Consider the following 22,388-nt stretch of genomic DNA (forward strand, 5'->3'; position numbering starts at 1 on the left):
AGATCTCGAATATATTAATCGAGATCTCGACCGAGATTGCATATATCGAGATTTCCTGTCAACTAGGTTAAATTTAGAAAATACGTGCGAGATCTAGCGAGATCTCGAAATTGCGAGATCTAGATAGCATTCCCTAGTCCTAGCTGAATTGGTTGTTTCATACACTTACTCTTACTCTATAGAATGTCCAATCCTGCCTTACAAAGACGTTAATATTTATATTTGTCATGTCTATACTTCGTTTCTGAGCATTATTGAAAAAAAAAAACTTACTTGATACTAGTATTAACCACTAAGTACATAAATAGGGTAATTCGCCAGTAACAGGCCACTATTAGTAACTGGCCACGCCAAACCAAAAATGAATTCTATTCACACTCACCTATAAATAGAATTCATTTTAGTATAAGGTGGCCAGTTATTGAAACCTTATACCTACTAAAATGAATTCTGTATAGAGGTGAATAGAATTCATCTTTAGTTTAGGACGGCCAGTTACTGGCGAATTACCCTATTCGATATCGAGTTCCGTAAACGTAAGCCGGGTAAGTAAAAAAGTTCAATCGCAATAGGGTAATTCGTCAGTGGCCACCCCAAACCAAAAATTAATTATATTCACCTATAAATAGAATTAATTTTAGTATAAAGTGGCCAGTTATTGAAGTTATTGAAACCTTATACTAAAATGAATTCTGTTTATAGGTGAATAGGATTCATTTTTAGTTTAGGGCGGCCAGTTATTAAAAGTGGCCAGTTACTGGCGAATTACCCTACTTAGTAGTAGCAGTAACAAAAAGTGGCAATGCAAATTGCAATCAGTGAGGTGCGCGCCAGCGCGAGTACGGGCGCACCGCACGCGTCTGTGTGCGTGCATTACACATACAAATACAGTCTCTCATGCCGCGGTTACGCCCCGTCAGAGCGACGGGTATATTCAGCTTGAAATCTCAAAATTGACTTTTAGCTCAGCTCCCGTTTCGTCTTAAGTATTAAAACATTTTGTTATGTACACTTTACCCAACTAAATAATTCTTGTAATATTTTTATGATAGGTAGAAAATCAAAAATATGAAATAATTTTATCTCTTCTATTTGCTAAGAATAAATACGAGTGCATAGTAATCTTTAAAATGTCTAAGCAGTCAGGTTATATTATTGTAAATAGTCATAATGGTGAATGTGTATCCAGTTATAAATAACAATAAAAATATATTATTTAAAACGAATAATTGGAATAACAAATATACGCTTTTCACTATTTTGTAAGTTGTAGAGAGGGTTCACATCAGTTTTTGGGAAACGATAACTCGCGAAAATGTTCACTAAATAATAGAACTTCGTTTTAATTGCTTCTTCTTACTTTCTGTTACTTAATATCTATTCATTGTATAAATGAAATCTCAAGGAACGCAAGACAGTCGGAGAGAAAACGGGACGAAATTAAAATAGCACCATTTAAGCTTATTTTTTTATATTATGATTATTCAAACTCTGAACGAAAAGTATTTTGTGTCAAGAAACATTTTATAACTTTAGATATTATAAAAGAGTAACAGATATTTTAGACGTATTTAAAACATTTTGCAAGTGGATGTATATTGTATGTATATTTAATAAGTTGAAACGCGAGCTGTGTATCCCAGATATAAATCCATTCACTTAATGAGTGGGAGGCAAGTGAGGGAATGAATACGGAGAGCCTTGCGGGAGCACTTCGGATACAATTCATTCACATAAACTTTACACTCAACAGTCCTGAACTCCTGGTGTTTAGTAAATACCTACCTATTGCCTACTGCGTTATGTACATAGGTACCTATTATATAGTGAGGTCAAATTATAAATATTTAAAAAGGTAAAAATGGAAACAAGAACAAAATTAAGTATGTGGTTAGATTATATATTTTAGCTAATAACTTTACTACTTAGCAACAGTGACATTCGAATAAACTATGCAATAATGTTACTTTTGCGGCGTTACTGCGGTATTATCGCAGGTACTGTCATTCTTGGTAAAATAACTATATTACGTCCGTTGCCACATTATGGTAACATTCCATTTCTGACCACAGCTGCACTACTGGTACTGAACGCGTCGGTGTTATTGTCAATTTCCATAGTTAAATGAACAGTAGTGCAGCTGTCGTTGGGAATGGACTGTCACCTTTACTATCATGTTTAGAACGTTCAATTCGTCACTCATTTTATCAAGGAATTTGACAGTAACATCGCCATCAATGTTGCAGCAGGAATGCAGCAACAGTAACACTGCTGCAATCCAGGACCCCTATTCGACAAGCGACATTTGACGTATCGTGTTGATCTCCCGTTGATGTGGGAAAAATCATAAGTTCTCGAATACGTACAATGTCAAAATTTGACATTAACAATCCACAGTTAGGGTGACAAGCAAACCAAACCGAATCACCCTTAGATTAGAGTTGAGTTTTGGTTGTACCAAATGATATTATCCACCGTTGATGGAATCAACACTCAGTATGGAATAAAATCAACTGTTGATTTGACGTGGATGCGAAATCTGACAGTTGTACATGTCGAATTTGGGCCCTTATCCGAATGTCATTTTAACTACTCTTGCGTTTGTACACAATCATACTTCAGTCATACAGACTCATACTCATAGAATAAATACTACATTTACAGACGATCCGTCGCGCAGAAGGACCAAAGCACTGCCTTTCTGAGTGTGTCTGAGTGACGTAATTAGGTACACATATTATGTACCTGCCTAATATCTATTTTTAAAGTCGACTTGCGTGCGATCATTGTGTAAATTTTTATACCTATCTCAAATTTATACACGGGAATTTTGTTGTCTGACCATACTCTGAGGGGGGAATTTAAGGAGCCAACCCCGAATACGCAAAATAAAATCTGCTGTCTCATACATTTCGGCGAATCATACCTATGTCATTTTTTTATGGATGAGCAGATTTTGGTGGGTTTACTAGTAAAAGTTGTCCAGTACCCAGTGTAGGTATGGATACAACGACAGCTAATAAATTTTACACACTCATCAAATAGCTCAATCTATTCGGCTCAGCAAAGTGGGACATTAAAACAGCGGGTTTTATTAGACACTGGGCCTCGCATGTGTCGGGTATACTTTAAATCAATTTGGAGTCATAACCTGATAGAAGTATTGCCAATTTCATAGACATGATGATACATTCGCAATAATTTAAAACAAGGTGAAAATGCTTGGTAAAAAATCCAATATTACCGAGTTTCGGATGATGGATGAAGCACATTAGCGGGAGAGCGAAAGCGATAACTCAGGGGGATGAAATACCAAATCTAGGTATTGAATTTATAACTTTACATGCGGTTGAAATGAAGTAGCATAAATTGCGTCATGTAAAATAATTTTCTGATGAGTATTTTTTTTCTACCAGACCCTTGTTGTAGAACAAAGTATTAAATATTACACTCGGCCATGTACCTATTGTACAACAAATGTATCACAATATTGTGGAAAGGAGATAAAAACACTAATGTTACATTATTCTGGATTAATTAATAGTAAAATAGTAGTCTTATGTTAAAATACGAGAGTGGGTTTATGAAATGAACGAAGTAAGAGAAAGTCATTGGGAAATACCTCAGTCAGGGGGAAAGGGTTTGAAAAGTTTACGACTGAAAGAAACAGTGGTAATTTTATAGAGGCCTACGTGGAGTCTACTCGAACCCAGTTCGAATCTGCACTCCAACTTTTTGTATATTATTATTTAGGTAGGAGTAGGTAGGATAGTAGGATTCCAATCACTGCTTTCAAATTGAATTCCAGTCAATAAAGCCACTGTAAGTATTTAACTTAAGGTGGTTCGCCTAGGTTACTCAAAACTTAACTCTCGCTAGATGGCACCACTTTTGCAAAATTTCAGATTTTATTTTTTTGTGAAATGGTCTTGGTATTTGTATACTTAAAAGTATGTTTCGCGCACTCTTTAAGTAAATATTGAACTATTAAAATAAACATTGAATACTTCATTGCGCAAAAACCACCTTTTTAATTCGACGGAGTGTTGCTGTCACGCTTTTTCCTACTATTACTCACACATGCAAACAGTGTTTCCGTCATCCTTGTCTTCTTCTTCCTCGCGTTATCCCGGCATTTCGCCACGGCTCATGAGAGCCTGGGGTCCGCTTGTCAACTAATCCCATGATTTGACGTAGGCAACTAGTTTTTACGAAAGCGACTGCCATCTGACCTTCCAACCCAGAGGGTAAACTAGGCCTTATTGGGACTAGTCCGGTTTCCTCACGATGTTTTCCTTCACCGAAAAGCGACTGGTAAATATCAAATGATATTTCGTACATAAGTTCCGAAAAACTCATTGGTACGAGCCGGGATTTGAACCCGCGACCTCCAGATTGCAAGTCGCACGCAATCCTTGGGTGTTTCCGTCATCCTTGTAGTAGACAATTTCACACAACATAAGTATGTTGCAATAGCGTAACGGTATGTTCGTGGAAATACGTGCAAGAGGATTGGGGTTCAAGACTGGTGCGAGTAGGTAATTTCTTTTTGTTTCTCCTTTGTGTTATCTTACCTTTAAACGAGCAATTATTAGATATATAATTATTTATTTATATATTTGGATGGTATCAGAAACGGCTCTAACGATTTCGATGAAATTTGCTATAAGGGGTTTGATCTCTTAGCTAGGTCTATGAGAAAACGCGCATTTTTGAGTTTTTATGTTTTGTAAGCTTTGGTCGGTCTCCCAGATATTCAATCTCCGCTTGGCAACTAATCCCAGAATTGGCATGCGCACTAGTTTTTACGAAATCGACTGCCCTGACCTACCAACCCAGAGAGTAAACTTATTTGGATTAGTCCGGTTTCCTCACATTGTTTTCTTTCACCGAAAAATAGGTATCGGTGTATAAATAGGTAGGTATCAAATGCTATTTCGTACAAAAGTTCGAAAAATCATTGGTACGAGCCGGGGTTAGAACCCGCGACCTCCGAATTGCTTTCCGCTAGGCCAGCAGCGCTTCCCCCACATACTCAGTGTTATCAGGTTTTTTAAAAATCAAAAACGATTACTTATGAAAGCAGAAGAATATAAATGATCGTATTAGATTTATAATTGTTACATATTTGCCGTAACTTATTTTTAAAATGTGTTTTTCAATTAAAAGACACGTCAAGATTCCATTATTTTTAACCACAGGAAATTTTATACACTTCTTTTTAGGGTTCCGTACCCAAAGGGTAAAACGGGACCCTATTATCAAAAAGAATAGATAGTATAGAGGGGTCCTGTCATTGTCAATTTTGTAGTCACGGTACATTTACTGCCATCTATCGACACACGATTAAAACTTAAAATAAAATTGAAAATGTATAAAATAATCAAAATATGTTTACGGATAAATGATTCTTAATTTTTATTGTTCCCTACTGACCCATGTTCTTTCACTGATATGTGTTAAAATTGTTAAATACCAAACGGTGTCGTTACCGCCATCTAGCCGAGAATCATCATCATCATCATCATATCAGCCCTTTATCGCCCACTGCTGAGCATAGGCCTCTCTTCTAGTACGCCACTTGTCCCGGTCCTGAACTAATCTCATCCAGCAGTGACCCGCAATTTTCCGGATGTCGTCCACCCAACGAGCCAACGGACGCCAGGCGCTTCTTTCATTTGAAAGCGGCCACCATTCTGTTAACATTTTAGTCCACCTGCCATCACTCTGCCTAGCAACATGTCCTGCCCAATTCCATTTTAGTTAAAACCGAGAATAGTAAAAAGGTAATGGCGCCATCTATTCGAGAACGACTTTTCCTTGGCCGTCCGAGGCACGTTTTTTTCTTAGACTTTATTTATCTTATACGGAGTTATATATATCTCTGCTATTACTAAGACTTCGCTGTCCGTCCGTCCGTCCGTCTGTCACCAGGCTGTATCTCACGAACCGTGATAGCGTAGCGTTCACAGATAACGTATTTCTGTTGCCGCTATAACAACAAATACTAAAAACAGAATAAAATAAAGATTTAAGTGGGGCTCCCATACAACAAACGTGATTTTTGACCAAAGTTAAGCAACGTCGGGCGGGGTCAGTACTTGGATGGGTGACCGTTTTCTTTTTGCATTTTTTCCGTTTTTTTTTTGCTTTATGGTACGGAACCCTTCGTGCGCGAGTCCGACTCGCACTTGCCCGTTTTTTTTTTGCTTTTTTTTGTTTTTTTTTTTTTGCATTATGGCACGGAACGGAACCCTTCGTGCGCGAGTCCGACTCGCACTTGCCCGGTTTTTATTGCAGTGAGGATGTCCTGATTGTAAAAATCAGAGAGATTAGGTAGAGTATAATTTCTAATTATCTTTGTAAAAATAAAAGAATACGTGTAGCCCATACTTAATAATCGATTTATGATAATAAGAAAAATTAAATAAAAATAAAAAAACATTACGAAATTTAGGTGTAACAAAAATACAAAAAGTTATGTTCCAGCATACAATTACTGGGGATCGAACCGGGAATCTTCCGTTTGCAAGCAAAAAAGCGACTGTTTGCATAACACGCCATGATAGTTCTTAGCTAAGCTGACGAACTTCTCGCTTAGGTCAATTAACTACCTGTCAAATATCAGTGTCAATAAAATTGCACTAAACATGACGGCACTCCAAATTCGAGCCGTGGTCAGCCCGGCAACGTCGGAAATGGTATGGCAACGTCGCAAATGTATCTGTACACGACATTTGTGACACACACATACGTAAAATTGATGAAAAGTTAACTATGATTTTTGCATGATTTCTGTATGAAACATTGTTTTCCTGTTAATTTCGCGCAAACGAATATTCGAAAGAAGATAAATGCGGAAATATTTGTGTACTAATAGTGTGTAGTTACTTAATGAGCTTTGATTGAATTTTGTATGAAAAGCGAACCACCTTAAGCGGTTATTTCAATATTAGAATAAGCGGATGTTAGGTACTAATAACAAAAGTAAAAATTAAGACATAACCTTTACTTAGAACCCTACCTACAAATAAAAAGTTTCAATGTGTACCTATCTAATTATGTTCCTATGTAATTTCAGACATGATATCATCAAACGATTGTTTGAAACAACGAAGTAGTCATAGAAAGTAACAAAGCCTCTAATTTTGTAAGAAGAATAAAACAAGCAGCTCATTTTCCTATCATCAAATATACCTAACCACGAAAGGGAAATGACAATTAATTGACGTTTTACGGAAGAATTCATATCCATTGTTAATTATATTTTAATTTATCTTTAAGTGAAAAATACAATAAAAGATAAAGATAAGATAAAGATAAAAAATAGTTTATTCAAGTAGGCATATTACAATGCGCTTATGAACGTCAAATAAACCTTTACCGGCTCCAACCGTACACCTCTGCCCCGAGAAGATTTAAATCCCCCCTCAATTGGAGGAGGGTATCCCAATATGGGACCGGCAACAAACTCGGCGGGACACATCTTTTCAAAACATTATTACATCTTATAATTAACATGCATTACGAGTAATTAATACAATTTAAATTACTATAGAATTCATGCAATTATACTCAGTGAGTACATAACTTTATAGAATTTGATATAAAAAATAAACATATATGCACATGAAATCACAAATACGTAGCTCTTTCAGAAAACAAATCAAATCTTACAAAAGGAAAAGAAAATAAAATCAATAAAAGAAATGAGAATACATATTATATGAATCTAACTGATTGTTATGAGATGCTTTCATACAATTTGATGTGCTTTCTTACCTGAGCTGAGTCACCTTTAACTCTACACATAATACAATGTTTTTAATTGCTACTTGTCGTTATTACAGTTTCTGGTTTGGACCATGCATGTTTGTCTGTCAAGTAGTCCTCGACTCTGTAATAAGCCTTCAACATCAATGACTTTTTTAAGTAATTCTTAAGAGCTGGAAAGGGTAATCTTAAAGCATCCTCAGGTAACTTGTTATAAAAATGAATGCATTGCCCAACGAATGACTTCTGTACTTTACGAACCTTTCTGATAGCAAGCTTATTTTTATTTCTAGTATTATAGTTATGGACATCAGAATTCTTAGTGAAGGAGTCTAGATTCTTAACAACATAAATAATACTATCATATATGTATTGGGAAGCTACAGTTAAAATATTAATTTCTTTAAAAAGTTCTCTTAATGATTCACGCACCCTTAAATTATATATAGAACGAATGGCTCTCTTTTGTAAGACAAATATAGTCTGTATGTCAGCTGCTTTGCCCCAAACCAGAATACCATATGACATTACACTATTAAAATAACTATAATAAACAAGGCGAGCTGTCTCAACATTAGTCAATTGTCTAATTCTCCTCACAGCGTAAGCGGCCGAACTTAATTTGTTTGCTAGTGTTCTTATATGAGGACTCCATTGTAGATTTTTGTCCAATGTTAAACCAAGAAACAGTGCTTTATCTACCATCTCTAACCATTCATTATTCAAAAGTATCTTAGTATCGACTGGTTTAACATTCGGCAAAGAAAATCGAATGCAATATGTAGGTATATGACATAAAAAATATATATGCCTACACACGATATAGCCTAGTACAATTTAGATTTCTGTAATTCTCAACAGTCCTTGCGCTCTGGTGGTTGCTTACTCTGCGTGCATACCACAGGCAGTATCCGCACGGTCGGCGTATCTACCCCTTACATTTCATCGACAGGGACTCTGTGTGTTGGTCTCGGCTTCAAAACGACCGGGTGACCTTTTCCCCGTGCCATTCCCGTACGTGCATATTTGCATAAGCCATAGAATAGATCACATACAAGCCCTTACCTAACAAATATGAAAAAAATGGGAAGGTAGCAGATGGGACCATCGACAATCATAACTCGTAACACAATGGACACGAATTCATTTCAAACAACTGTAGTAAATGCGTTTTGTCCTTCTTACTTCCCAGTCTAGTATTACGACTTGAACAATTGAAAAATATAGACATGGGCATGGAGGTTGAAGACGCTGATATAATCAAACATGTTAATAACAATGTTGACCTCCAAGAAAACTTGAAATGCGAATACTATTTGTAATTATTGAATTTATAATAGAGAAAATTTTTAAAAGTGAATTAATAAAAATGTATGATTTGTTCTTCTTTCAGGTTACCTCCAAGGCAACAGATATTTTATCAGAAACTAGCTTTCGCAATGAACGTCTTTGGTATGGGAAATCGAACTTGGTGGGGTTTCCCTCCTGTGCACAAGATTTTCAAGTGCAATGTTTGGTTGATGACTGTGATTTGTCCGATATGTTTAATTTTGCAATTTGTATACCTGTATATAAATTTTGATGATCTAAATTTTAGAACTTTGGGAACCATGTTTTCAATTATTCCAGCAACTGCTGTCGTGGTGGTATGTAATTTTGTTAATTATACTCGTTTTATATGACTACAATTTTAACTAAAATATACTAAAATATATAATTATTAACTTCCGCACTTATTAATGTAAAATCTTTTATTCGTTTTTATTAGTTTCATAATATTAAATTAAAAACTGTAAAAGGAGATAGGTAGGTAGCAAGAGTGTAATTTGGTCCATTAGGTAACTAATGAATTAATACAATTTATCTTTGTTATAAACAAATTTTTAGACAAAGATATACATTTGCATGATACCAGCTTACTCTCAAATAATGAAAGAGCTTATGGATAAAATACACTTAAACAATTTTATTGATGACAAGGATTCTTTCATAAAGAAGGTAAAGTTATCATTTATATGTAAGTATAATGGCATTCAATTTTATTTAAAATATCGGGTGGTCTGTTTGTCTTTGGAATAATAACTTGTTGGGCGCAACATGGAAACTATGTTTTGGATTTTTTTACACAATCTCTGCACATTATTTGTCATTTGCAAAAAATACCCCCTTTAGGCATGGCCCGAATAAACATTATGTATTGGTATTGCTAAATAAAGATGTTTTTCATAAGTAGGTACAATATACATTGTTCTATGCATTCATTTTCTCACTTGACTGCTCCGTAAAATAAATAAGTTTTTGGCAAAAATTTCATTCTTGGTACAAGCTTTTATCGCTGACTGTACTTTTCTTACGACAGACAACTAATACTCATCGAGACAATTCTAAAAACCCCTAACACAATTAGGTTGTATTGTTTCATCACATAGTTCCTATGGCCACCTCCTGTCTCCATCATTAGATCAGCTCGATGGTACCATAATATTGCATTGTCATCCGATTTATACATGCATGCAAAATTTCAGCTCAATCGGAAACCGGGAAGTGGATCAAATTTAACTTGCAAGATTCGATTACACACAGACAGACAGACAGGCAGACAACGGTCAGGTGAAATTTAATAAAAGCTTGTAAAAAGGAAGGTTACTTTACATGTCGACACAGGTACTATTCGAAGTGCAAACCCAATTTCAGAATCAATTACCTACCTAACCTAGTGGAATACTATCCAATAACAGCTGTCATGGGATAAGCAAGACGTATTGCTTGCAAAGAAAGAATCCAATGTACCCGAAGTATCAAGCCACCATCGGGAAATCGTTTCATTTTTCAGGAGGCCTATAGGAATTGTAAAAACCTCAACTTGATATTGATTTCACATTACGCGCAGTAAGTACATCTCGCATGTAACAATATACATATATATGAGCGAAATGCACAGAGCGTGGTGAAATCCATATTATCTAATAAAAGCATATATTCAAGAATAGGAAATAAATCATACTCAATTTAACATAATTACCTTTTATTTTCAACAACTGAGAATAACAAATATATTTAATTACAAAATACGATAACAGAGTTACCTTGTTAACTCGTTGAACTCCGAACTAGAAGTGGCCTCCTTCAGAATGACTGGCTGTATTTATACCCCGGTGACCGATAGAAAATAATACTAAAGGAAGGTAGAATCACATTGCTTAATTTACATCTACCCGATAAAATATTCAATAAAACGAAGGTAATTTTACTTAATTTGTTCACAACTACCCATTATTTGTATGTTCTTGTAAATCAACTCAAAACAATGCTTACAGTCGGCCATTCTGAAAAAACGAAGTCCTCTCGTTATAGCATTATTACAAGATATCAAGCTTATAATTCGACTCCATTAATTAACAAATAAATTCATATTTGTGTCTAGACTTACAAAAACACTAATACATATTATGTCTGATACCAACATACATTTCTAGAAAACAAAATTATGAAAAGTAAAATAAAATATATAATTTAATTTTTTTTTTCTAATTCGTTCGGCCATCTTACCAAAGTAATTGTTCCATCAATTACGTACAATATTTACAATCATTAGGGCAGACTTTTAGGTAAAATCGTAAGTTTAAATATTTCTTATTTTATTTTACTAATTAATTGAATTATTTATACGCACGATAGTAAATATTCAAAAGATACTTAATACTTAAAAATCAGCCCTAAACACTAATATATTTTTCACAAGTCTCTTTCGATTACAATATGGAAATTTCGTACTATACAAGTATTATGTCAAGTACCTATTACCCTCGACCATTAGAATACTTGTGGGAAATATATGACCAATAACATTTAAGCTACAGCTATATAACTTAAAGCCTTTCTTGAGCTATTTTCATAGGGAAGAATTGAGCACACTCCCAATTGTCTTACGACTCATTTGTGTGTCAATTCCTGCCTTCATTGTCTTGGATTGAACACACTCCAAATTGTCCTTAAGACTCCTTTGTGTGTCAACCCAAGAAGTCTACATGCCAAACTGATCACACTCCCAAATGTCTTACGACTCATATGTGTGTCAATTCGGAATCAAAATCCTACTCATCATATCATTGTTAAGGTATTCATAGTCATAATCAACATCACAATCATCATATAACTCATATTTATTCCAAATTACTCTCGCCCTGTGATTCATTTGCAATGTCATCTCCTACTCCCCTCATGTCTACATCAGTATCACTGCTCTCGCTACCTGAATCAATAACATCTTGCGTAAATGTTAACCATGGGTGTATTTTATCAACCGCAATAACTGCTTCGTACTTTCGATTCCGCTTTCGGGTTATTGGCGTGTCTTCTACTAAATATCTATCCATGTCTAACACTTTAGCTATTTTATAAGGTCCTTGTAATTTAGGTAGGAGTTTTTTAGATTTGCCGTTATTGCTATTAATATCTCTTTCTATTCTAACAAGATCCCCTACCTCATATTTTTTTGCTATTTTTCTAACCCTGTCAAATCTTTCCTTATTCTTTTGTTGCTCTTCTTGAATTTTCATGTTAACCTCGCACCGCACATCATCGATTGAACGTTGGCTCGAATTTTCTTGATCAATTAATGAAGCTACTAATCCATCACCCTTTGTTCTCAGTCTAGTTCCAAAAAGTACCTCAGCCGGACTTTTGCCTATTGCCTTATTTAATGTGGTATTAAGTCCTAGCTGTATTTCTTCTAGATGCTTATCCCATTCATTCTCGTTATGATCGTGGTTCTTTACCGAGAGCGACGCCAATATGGTTCGGTTGTACCTTTCAACTTGACCGTTCGCTCTCGGTGTAGCCACTGCATTCAAAACATGTCTTATACCTAATGCTGATACGAACTGCTTGAACCCTTTGCTTGTGAATGAAGTTCCCCTGTCACTAATCAAACGGCTAGGTATACCAAAATAGCTCATAAAATGATTAAGAACCTTTATGGTCGTTCGCGTTTTGGTATTCCTTACCGCATATAAACATGAATATTTAGTATAAGCATCAACCAAAACTAAGAGATAAGCGTTTTTAGACTTGCTTTTAATAAATGGCCCCAGGTGATCTAAGTGTACCGTGTGAAAGGGCTGATCTACTTTTGGTATTGGGTGAAGCATTCCCTGTCGCTTGCCTGCTGGGGTTTTGTAATAAGAGCACTCTAGACATGACTGTACATACTTTTTGACGAACTTGTTCATTTTGGGAAACCAGTATAGAGCTTTTATCTTATCTAGAGTCTTTTCAACTCCAAAATGACCAAGTTCGTCATGGTTTTTCTTAAGTAATTGCCACCTAACCCCTTTAGGTACTAACCATTTCAATTGACCGTCAATGACTCTATACACCTTTCCATTTTTTATTTGATAGTTCTTATGAATGTCTACCACTTTGGGAGATTCAGGGTCTTCTAAAGTGCGCTTAATTCGCTTAACTTCCTCGTCAGTTCCTTGCATTGTGGTCAACCAATCCTCAGTCTCTACTAATAGTACATCGAACACAGGCTCGGGCTCTTCTAACATTGGAACAGCATTGCGACTTAATGCGTCAACATGACTCATGCGATTCCCTGGCCTGTATTCGATAGTACAGTCGTATTCCTGTAACTGTAACCACCATCTGCTAATACGAGGTATCATATCTCTCTTCGATAAGGTAGTGCGCAATGCACTACAGTCCGTTACTATGGTAAATTGAATACCTAACACATATACTCTAAACCTATTCAAAGATGCGATCACTGCCAGGGTCTCTAATTCGAAAGAATGATATTTCTGTTCTTCTGGGGTAGTTTGTCTACTATAATACGACACTGCACGCCATCTACCTTGGTCGTCCTGTTGCAACAAAATCCCTGCGATACCAGTCTTACAAGCATCAGTGTGAATTTGAGTATTAGCCTTAGGATTGTAAAGAGCAAGGATAGGTCTTTTAATTAGTTCTGTCTTCAGTGAATTAAACGCATTTTCTTGCTCCGTACCCCACTCCCATTTGCTATCTTTTTTTAATAAACTAGTTAAGGGGTTGGCAATTATGGCAAAGTTCTTAACGAAACGGCGGAAAAAGCTCGCCAAGCCTATGAATTGTCGAACTTCATGTTGATTTACTGGTCGCTTGAAATTCTGTACAGCATCAGTTTTTCTTAATCCTGGCCGTACACCTTCTTTGTTTATCTCAAATCCTAAGTAATCAATCGTCCTACAGAAGAACTTACATTTTGATAACTTTAATGTTAAGCCCGCCTCTCTAATCAATTTCAAAACCATTTCCAATCGCTCCATTCCCTGTTCTACACTATGAGCTGGAATAATTATGTCGTCCATAAATGCAAAAGCTTCTTTATTTTTGAGGTCCTTGAGCATAGTATTTATAGTTTTTTGGAACACTGACGGCGCATTTGCCAACCCAAACGGCATACGCGTAAATTGGTACTGACCGTCAGGGGTGACAAACGAAGTCTTATCCTGTGAGCCTGGAGCGATTGGTATTTGGTAATACCCTGATGCAAGATCGAGGGTAATAAAATATTCATATCCTCCTAACTGATCTATCTGGTCCTCTATTCTTGGCAAAGGGTAGTGTTCTTTAATGGTTTTTGAATTTAAGGCTCTATAATCTACACAAAGTCGCTGGTCACCTGTTTTCTTTTGTACTAATAATATAGGACTAGCATAAGATGAAGTGGATTCAGTTATGATGCCACAATCCAACATTTCTTTGATCATTTGTTTTACTTTGTCTTTTTCTGAATATGCTAATCTATAAGGTCTATAAACCACAGGAGTATTATCTTTAAGCGTAATTGTCATTTCATTTAAATTAGTCAAACCTAAATCCTTCAAACTGAATGAAAAACAATCCTTGTATTTTTGCAATAACAGCTCTAATTTATTGTGATTTTCCAAATTTAATTCTGTCTGCAAAGTATCTGTTATATTTTTATTTTCCTCTTCATCTATTTTATTAACTTCAGCGCAATTATTTTCTTGAAAAACATAAGCTCTCATCAATAACTGCCCTTTACAAAAAGCAACCGGTAAAGAGTTTAAATTCACCACCATTACACACCCCTTTCCATTTACCAAAGAATAGAGACCAGGTAAAATACAATATTTATTCGTGCCAATATTTCTTATAGATTCGTTCACATACACCTTGCAAGTAAGATCAGACTCAGCCTCGATAGGTACCATATCCATACACTTAATAGTTACTTCAGAGCTTACATTTAATTTCAATTTAATTTCTTCAATATCTTGTTTCATCGAAGGTAATTGTTGTAAAATTAAATTTTCATGCGTTTTGATGATTATTAAACCATCTCGCTCCGTAAAAGTATGTCCGAGTAATATAGGATGCTTTAACAAATGATCTGACACTATCAATACTTCAATCGAGGCTTTAACCGACTGTACTTGCAATTGTAAAGTGCATTTACCTATAGGCTTTATATAGCCATCGCCAAATCCTTTTAAAAACTTCAAATTGTCCGTGGAATGACTTATACCCAATTCTAGAAAATCACTATGTCTAATCAAGGTAGGTTGAAACCCTAAATCTACATAGCACGTCTTCGGTTTGTCGTTAACTAATATAGGAAGAACAAACTTCTTGTCTACTTCTCCGGCAAATTTAACTTCTAACACCGACTGTTCTGCCTGACTATTTTTATTGCTATCGTTGTTTGTCTTGGCTAACCGCCTGCAATTAATACTCTGATGTCCTAATCGTTTGCATATAGTACACGTTATCAAGGGTTTTGAACATTTAAAACTCGGGTGACCAACCTCATTGCAATTAAAACATTTAATAGTACTAGATCGCGCATTATCTTTTTGTGGTTCACTCGATTTCTTGATGAACGGGAAACGCCTATCCTTTGAATCCTCAATTTTTATAGACTTTAGGTATGCTAACAACTCTTCTGGTTCATTAAATTTACCAGCCTGGGCTCCTAACCTAATACCTTTATCGTCTAACCCGTATATGATACAATCTACAGCTCGTTTGTCAGTTATTCCACATCTATTAAGTAAATTAATTTTATGATAAAAGTATTGCTCAAGTGATTCATTATGCCTTACTTTTCTGTCCAACATTTCATGTAAAAGTTGCGCGTAATTTTGAACGGTGGGAAATGTTTTTGTTAACTTTTCTTTCCATTCTGGCCAAGTGTAGTTAAGTGAAGTTAACCCTTGGTACCAGACTTTTGCAACACCACCTAATTTAGGCAAGGCATAATGAATCAATTGAGTTTCCGTCCATTTGTACAAAGTCGAACACTCCTCTACTTTCCTAATCCACGCGTCTATTGTTTGCTCTTTGCTGGCCGGATCAAATTCCGGGACCGCGTTGGTATTCATTGAAAAATGATTCTGATGCTGAGATGTAGATGAGGGCAACGATTTCATCAGATCCATGACATCTTGCAAGGTAAATGTATTAGCGTTCCTATTTAAACTATGTTTACTACTACTACTTCGGCAACTCCTAATCATATCGTCTGTACAAGAACTGGAAGCACTCACGGTTGACCGGTACTCGCGTCGTCTTTCCCGTCGACTTGTAGACGGCGTGTTGTATCGGCGGCGCCTGGTCCGCTCGCTGCTGCCCGGCGAACGCAAACGCTTCCTCGACGATCGTGCACGTTCACAGGATGAAGGTGACCGTTCCCTTAGCGCCCGAGAGCGCTTGAACGGTGTCCGTGAACGCTTTCTAAGCGTCCGTAAACGCTCCCTTGGCGACCGTGAACGCAGCCTCGATGGTCGCTTGCCTCGCGGCCGGGACCGGGTCCTGCTGCGTCGTTCACTCCGTTGCCGCGTGACATGTCGTCCTCGTTCCGGCAGCTCCTCACGGCGCCGTGTTGTCACGCCCAGGACAACTGAACCCTCGCTCATATCGTCATCGGCATGTTCCTCCGACATAATCCTTCCTGTTTCAAACAAACCATCCATTAGCTAAAAATAACCTTAACACTTTTTTATGTTATTTTTATATTTATCAGTTAAAACAATGACTTTTAAAAATACTAGATTAGTCTACACACTAATAAAAATGTTATTAAATAATTTTAAATTCCATTAAAACTGTGACCGAATGGTATGTGGGCTTGTAAATCCCCATTTCTGAACTAAAAGCATATATTCAAGAATAGGAAATAAATCATACTCAATTTAACATAATTACCTTGTTAACTCGTTGAACTCCGAACTAGAAGTGGCCTCCTTCAGAATGACTGGCTGTATTTATACCCCGGTGACCGATAGAAAATAATACTAAAGGAAGGTAGAATCACATTGCTTAATTTACATCTACCCGATAAAATATTCAATAAAACGAAGGTAATTTTACTTAATTTGTTCACAACTACCCATTATTTGTATGTTCTTGTAAATCAACTCAAAACAATGCTTACACTAATTAAGGAGACATTTTAAACCTTCCAATAGGCAAACGCGTGTCCCTACACTAATAAGTTAGTCAAAGAGCAATAAGAAATTTAATCACAAGGTCACCACAAAATATATGGCTCACTGAAGCGCCATTTAGTTGGGCTGTCAAACTAGGGACGCATTTTTTTTATGTACATACATAGACTGCTCGTTTTTACAGAAATTAATTCAAGTCGAACGTCACACCCGTTGGATCACGTTGTGTCTTGCAGCTTTCATTCTTTTCGACTGGCTTCTATGGATTTTCGTTCCTCTTATGAACAACATTAAAAACAAAGAACTAATAGAAAAACGCATGGTACGGATGGAAACGTGTCTGTACTTATGGATGCCGTTTGACTACGGCTATGACTATAATACATGGGCTATAACTCACGCCATGAACGTGTACCTCGTTGGTGCCGGTTGCTGTGTCTTCGCTCTTTATGATTCCATTAACTTTATTTTCATTTTCCACTTTCTGAGTCACATTGACGTACTAAGATACAAGATGAAAACATATTTTGCTACAAAGCTAGATGAATCTACAACTAAAACAAGGATTGTCGACATTATAAAATATCATTCTTTTATTTTAAGGTAAGCAATGTAAGCTTGCCTTTTTATCTTTCCATAAAATTATTCACTAAAATATTAAAAAGAGGATTGGAATGAGGAGGTTATTCAATACGCTTGAATGTGTTTATTGACGGTATTATTTATTTACTCACATTACTTACCTATATAAATATGTTGTATACTCATTTGTTACAGCACTTTCAAAGATATGCAGGCTGCGTTTGGAATGAATGTAGCTGTAAATTATGCTCACAACCTAATTGTGGACAGTTTATTATTATACCAAATTATGATTGGGGTACGTACTATAAAGGTGACAGTCCATTTCCAACGACAGCTGCGTTAGGGGAGACCGAGGTGAGTTGTGACAGACGAGAGTTGGAACATCGTAGATTATTTGAATCTATTAACTAGAAACTAGGTCGCAATAGTTAGCGCGCGTTTGTTAGTTCAAGTTACGAGCTAACAAACGCACACTGTTGCGACCTAGTTTCTAGTTAATAAAAAAAAAAAAAATCGACGATGTCACAACTCTCCTCTGTCACAACTTACCTCGGTCTCCACTACTGTTAATTTTACTATGGAAATTGACAATAACAGCGACGCGTTCAGTACCGGTAGTGCAGCTGCGGTTAGAAATGGAATGTTACAATAAAGAAACACCTGCACTCCTTACGTCAGATAAATACAGTCAACGTCAAAGATATGTAGACGTAGGTATATATTTATTTATACCTTACTCTTTTGTAATAAGGCGGAAAATGTAAACATCTTTTACGTTGACAACACTCAAATAAATACCATTAAAACATAGACTGTTTCAAAGACCCTTACTTTGTTTTTTCTCCGTATCACTGACACCTATCATCAAAATAGAATCAGGAGGCCTATTCGGATAATCATTTCTTGCAAACCATTAGGGATATGATCTGTCAGCTGTCAACAGTGACATTTCTTCAACCGGATGAGTTACTGTTGCAAGCTGGCATATCCAAAATAATGGTAATTCAAAATATTTCGAAATTTTAACTTAATTACTTATCATAGATTTATTATAAATAATGATGATACTTATTTTTATTTATGTTTTTATACAATCGCTAGCGGCAAATTAATAATAGTTATTTGTTTTACAAGGGGGCAAAGTTGTTGTTTAACTGCTCGTGCTAATATTGATACCCGAGCAAGCGAAAGATTCCAAAATTGAACCACGAGTGTAGCGAGTGGTTCGAAAAATGGAATCTTGAGCGTTGCGAGTGTTTCAAAGCACGAGGGTTATACAAAATTTGCCCCCGAGTGAAACACAAAATTTTTCACCACACCAACCTGAAGCAAATATTAAATGTAAAATATCAAACAAAATCAAATCAAATCCAAATGAATGTTATTAAATATTTATCGTCCAAAATCATCATTTAAAAGTCATTTCTACCAGCAAACATAAGAAACCAACTCAAAATTTGCATTTGATTACTTTGTCTCTCATGTGAATAAAATGCAACTTTGCTATCAGTTTTTGAAGTGCAAAGTAAGCCTTTCCGAGCTGGTGCGGTGAAAAAATAATTAATAACAGATACTCATATAAATATTCATATTTGTACCCGTATTAGGGTTAGGGTAACATCTAATTAAATAATAATTTAAAATTATGTTTTTTTTTTCTTGATTCAGTTATCTGAAAGTCATTTTATATTTTCTATATTCAACCAAAAAAATTACAAATTTCGCACTACTTGCAACTATCGCATTAGGCTGGAGTAGGCATTGAAAATGAACATCAAAAATAAAAAGTATATAGTAGGTATCTAGATCAGCCTCTGCTCGCCAAAAAACTGTACAAACAATTACAAAAAAATATATACCTAATTAATTACCTACCTACGTCAAAACAATTTGATACCAAGTTATTTAGTACCGCATAGTACGACATTGTTGCAGTAGGTAGGTATAACACACACCATTTAATGAGGCAACTTCTGAAACTAATCAGTCATTATGCCGCGTTGTACAGGCAAATTACTATGTGTCTTGCGGTTTCAATGAAAATTTCGTTTTAGAGTTTCAAAGCTTAATAATATTATGGTTTAACATTCATAAATAATAAATTCCGGATAATTTATCTATTTATATTGCAACTAATTATTACGAAATATTATAATCTAAAGTCGAGTCATATTGTGCGCTTTATTTTATATAGGTAGTAAATTTGGCCCCAATTCTGATTTCGTAAGAAAACGATTTCCAATGTTCGAAACTATAGCCAGTCTATAAAATATCCGCTGCAATAGTTACCCCGGGATAGGCATGAGCGGTTCCAGCTGGTGCTTACGTCTAGACAAGCTTAGATTTTAGATTTCATCGCTAGAAATGTCTTTATTTTATTTCAGGATAAGGCAAACAGACTGTCCTATGTAATTATGATGCAGTTTCACATGGGAGGCCTGATATTAATGTCGCTGGCGTTAGAACAAATACGTATTAAGGTAAATGTTGTTTTTTTTCGTTGCCCTTTAACATTAATTAAATGTCAACACGGTTTACATGTTATCACATTAAAAATAGTTTTGGCTGTGTGCTGTGTGCACGACATAGGCGCTTCAGTAAATTAAGATAATTAATCAATATGAAAATTAAGCACCACAAGTCCACGCAAAACTCATTCTTATTAAAAATTATTAGTGGCGGAGCGTCCATAGAACTCGATTCCCATCGGCTTGTCTGATATTTAGGCTCTTGGGCCATTTTATTTAAACTTATGAAGAAAAAGAAGGGCAACATAGCTGAGGCTTGCCTACAAACAATCTAGACGCACCGCCACTGAAAATTATACCAATCTTTAACTTACGTTATTAGCCTTATAATGCTAAAATAATACAGTAAATAACTAAGTACCTATTTTCAAAGACGGACGACCTACCGGTATTGCTCTACAACGTGCCTTGGGAGAAGATGTCAGTACGTAATCAAAAGTTACTAATACCAATCTTACACCGAATGCAGACTCCATTGGTGTTCAAAGCGTCCGGTGGGTTAAGAGCTGGAGTAAGGCCTTTGGCATCGGTAAGTGTAGATGAGGAAAGCGTGGCTTGAAAACGCAGCGTAGGGTCATATGGAGTTGGTAACCGCTCGGTCCGGAATAGATTAGAAGTGTAATAGATGTAACACAATGATTTTAAAACTTTGCAGAATAATCATGGTCTACTAGGGTTTTAAGTTTCTTTTTAAATGTTTTATTAACGCGTGCGGAAAAGTGGCACTTTGTATGGCAATGTTGTCCCACATAAATTAGGTAACACATTCTGAGCATAAGCATTGTAAACATTTTGTGTTTTATTTCAGATATATTCTTTGTTTCAGATCCTCAAATCAACATTTTCGTACTATGTTATGTTGAAATCTAGCATAGAATAAAATATAGCAGCAGAGGCACCTAGATAACTTTAATTTAAAAGGCAGAAAAGCGAAATATAGCGTAGTGTAGTTTCTTTTATTAATTTTGCTGCTGACTATACCTAAATTTATTAACACGAGATTAGTAAGAGCACTAAATCTACGACGTACGACGTTATTGCATAAATAATAAACTTGTAAAAATACGTAAAAGTATTGTTTTTATTTTCAACTTGTTTTAGCTTTGATTGAATTGCAAATAGAAAGGAAAAGTGGGTGTAACGTAATTTCTTTTATTTATTTACATTACACGACCTTATATTCATTCGTGAGTAGGCGGCAAGCAAGGGAATGGACGCGACAAGGCTTACGGGAGCACTCGGAAACAATTAATTCACATCAATTTTACACTTAACGGCCTAGTTGTTTGATGTTGCAGCAGTTAAGGTACCTAATACAATAAGACGCTTCAAATATCGGGGCCTCGGTGTTTCTAAATATGTTGGTAGTAGATATTTCACAGGAACCGCATTACGAAGCGTTTATGAGGAGCAAGAGGTGAGCGCACATGGGTGATGTTTATATGTAAAATGTAATACGTACTCGGAACATCACAGACCAATTTAGACTAATTGATAGTCTATGTTCAATCAACCCTAGTACTCGAGTGAATGTAGATATTTTTTTTACTTACACGAGAACAGGCCGAACTGCCATGAATGCTGCATTCATATATAAGCATAATTACTTATATACTTAATACATTTGATAAGAAATGCTTGTTCTTTAGTTTAAATGTTACTTTCTGCTTGCGACTCCAGCAGCATAGCGTAGCGTAACTAATGTAGCGTTACTGCTGCGGTGTTGCAGCAACAGAAAACGGGCCATGTCATGTTATTGTCAATCTTCATAAAAGGAGTGAAGGATTCACAGACAAAACATCCTCCAGACTGAGCATAGTCGCGCTACCCCCTCTGCCACGCATACGGGGTAGCGCGTTTTCCTCCGCCACACAGAGACACTTTTAGTCGAAAGTGTCTTTGTGTGACGTTCGTGTATTTGAACGGACCAATCACGGGACGGGACTTCGTTCACCTCGTCCTGCGCACCCCCGCATTTTTGGCATCATCGGTTGCATGAAATAATTGCTCTGAACGCGGTCTTGAGGATTCTTAGTCTATGGAA

At 36.1% G+C, this 22,388-nt stretch overlaps 1 protein-coding gene across 1 annotated transcript; it reads left to right on the plus strand.

Annotated features, from left to right (window-relative positions):
• The first annotated feature begins 9,002 nt into the window (after window positions 1-9,002).
• Window positions 9,003-21,291, plus strand: LOC134680396 (uncharacterized). The gene is made up of 8 exons (XM_063539555.1): window positions 9,003-9,091; window positions 9,167-9,419; window positions 9,661-9,771; window positions 17,416-17,834; window positions 18,009-18,111; window positions 20,201-20,296; window positions 20,718-20,873; window positions 21,171-21,291. The coding sequence occupies exons 1-8, from the start codon at window positions 9,003-9,005 to the stop codon at window positions 21,222-21,224; spliced, it is 1,281 nt and encodes a 426-aa protein (XP_063395625.1). The 3' UTR covers window positions 21,225-21,291.
• Window positions 21,292-22,388: the final 1,097 nt, after the last annotated feature.

The sequence above is a fragment of the Cydia fagiglandana genome, chromosome 1 (assembly GCF_963556715.1).
Source record: "Cydia fagiglandana chromosome 1, ilCydFagi1.1, whole genome shotgun sequence".
NCBI classification, from domain to species: Eukaryota; Metazoa; Arthropoda; class Insecta; order Lepidoptera; family Tortricidae; genus Cydia; species Cydia fagiglandana.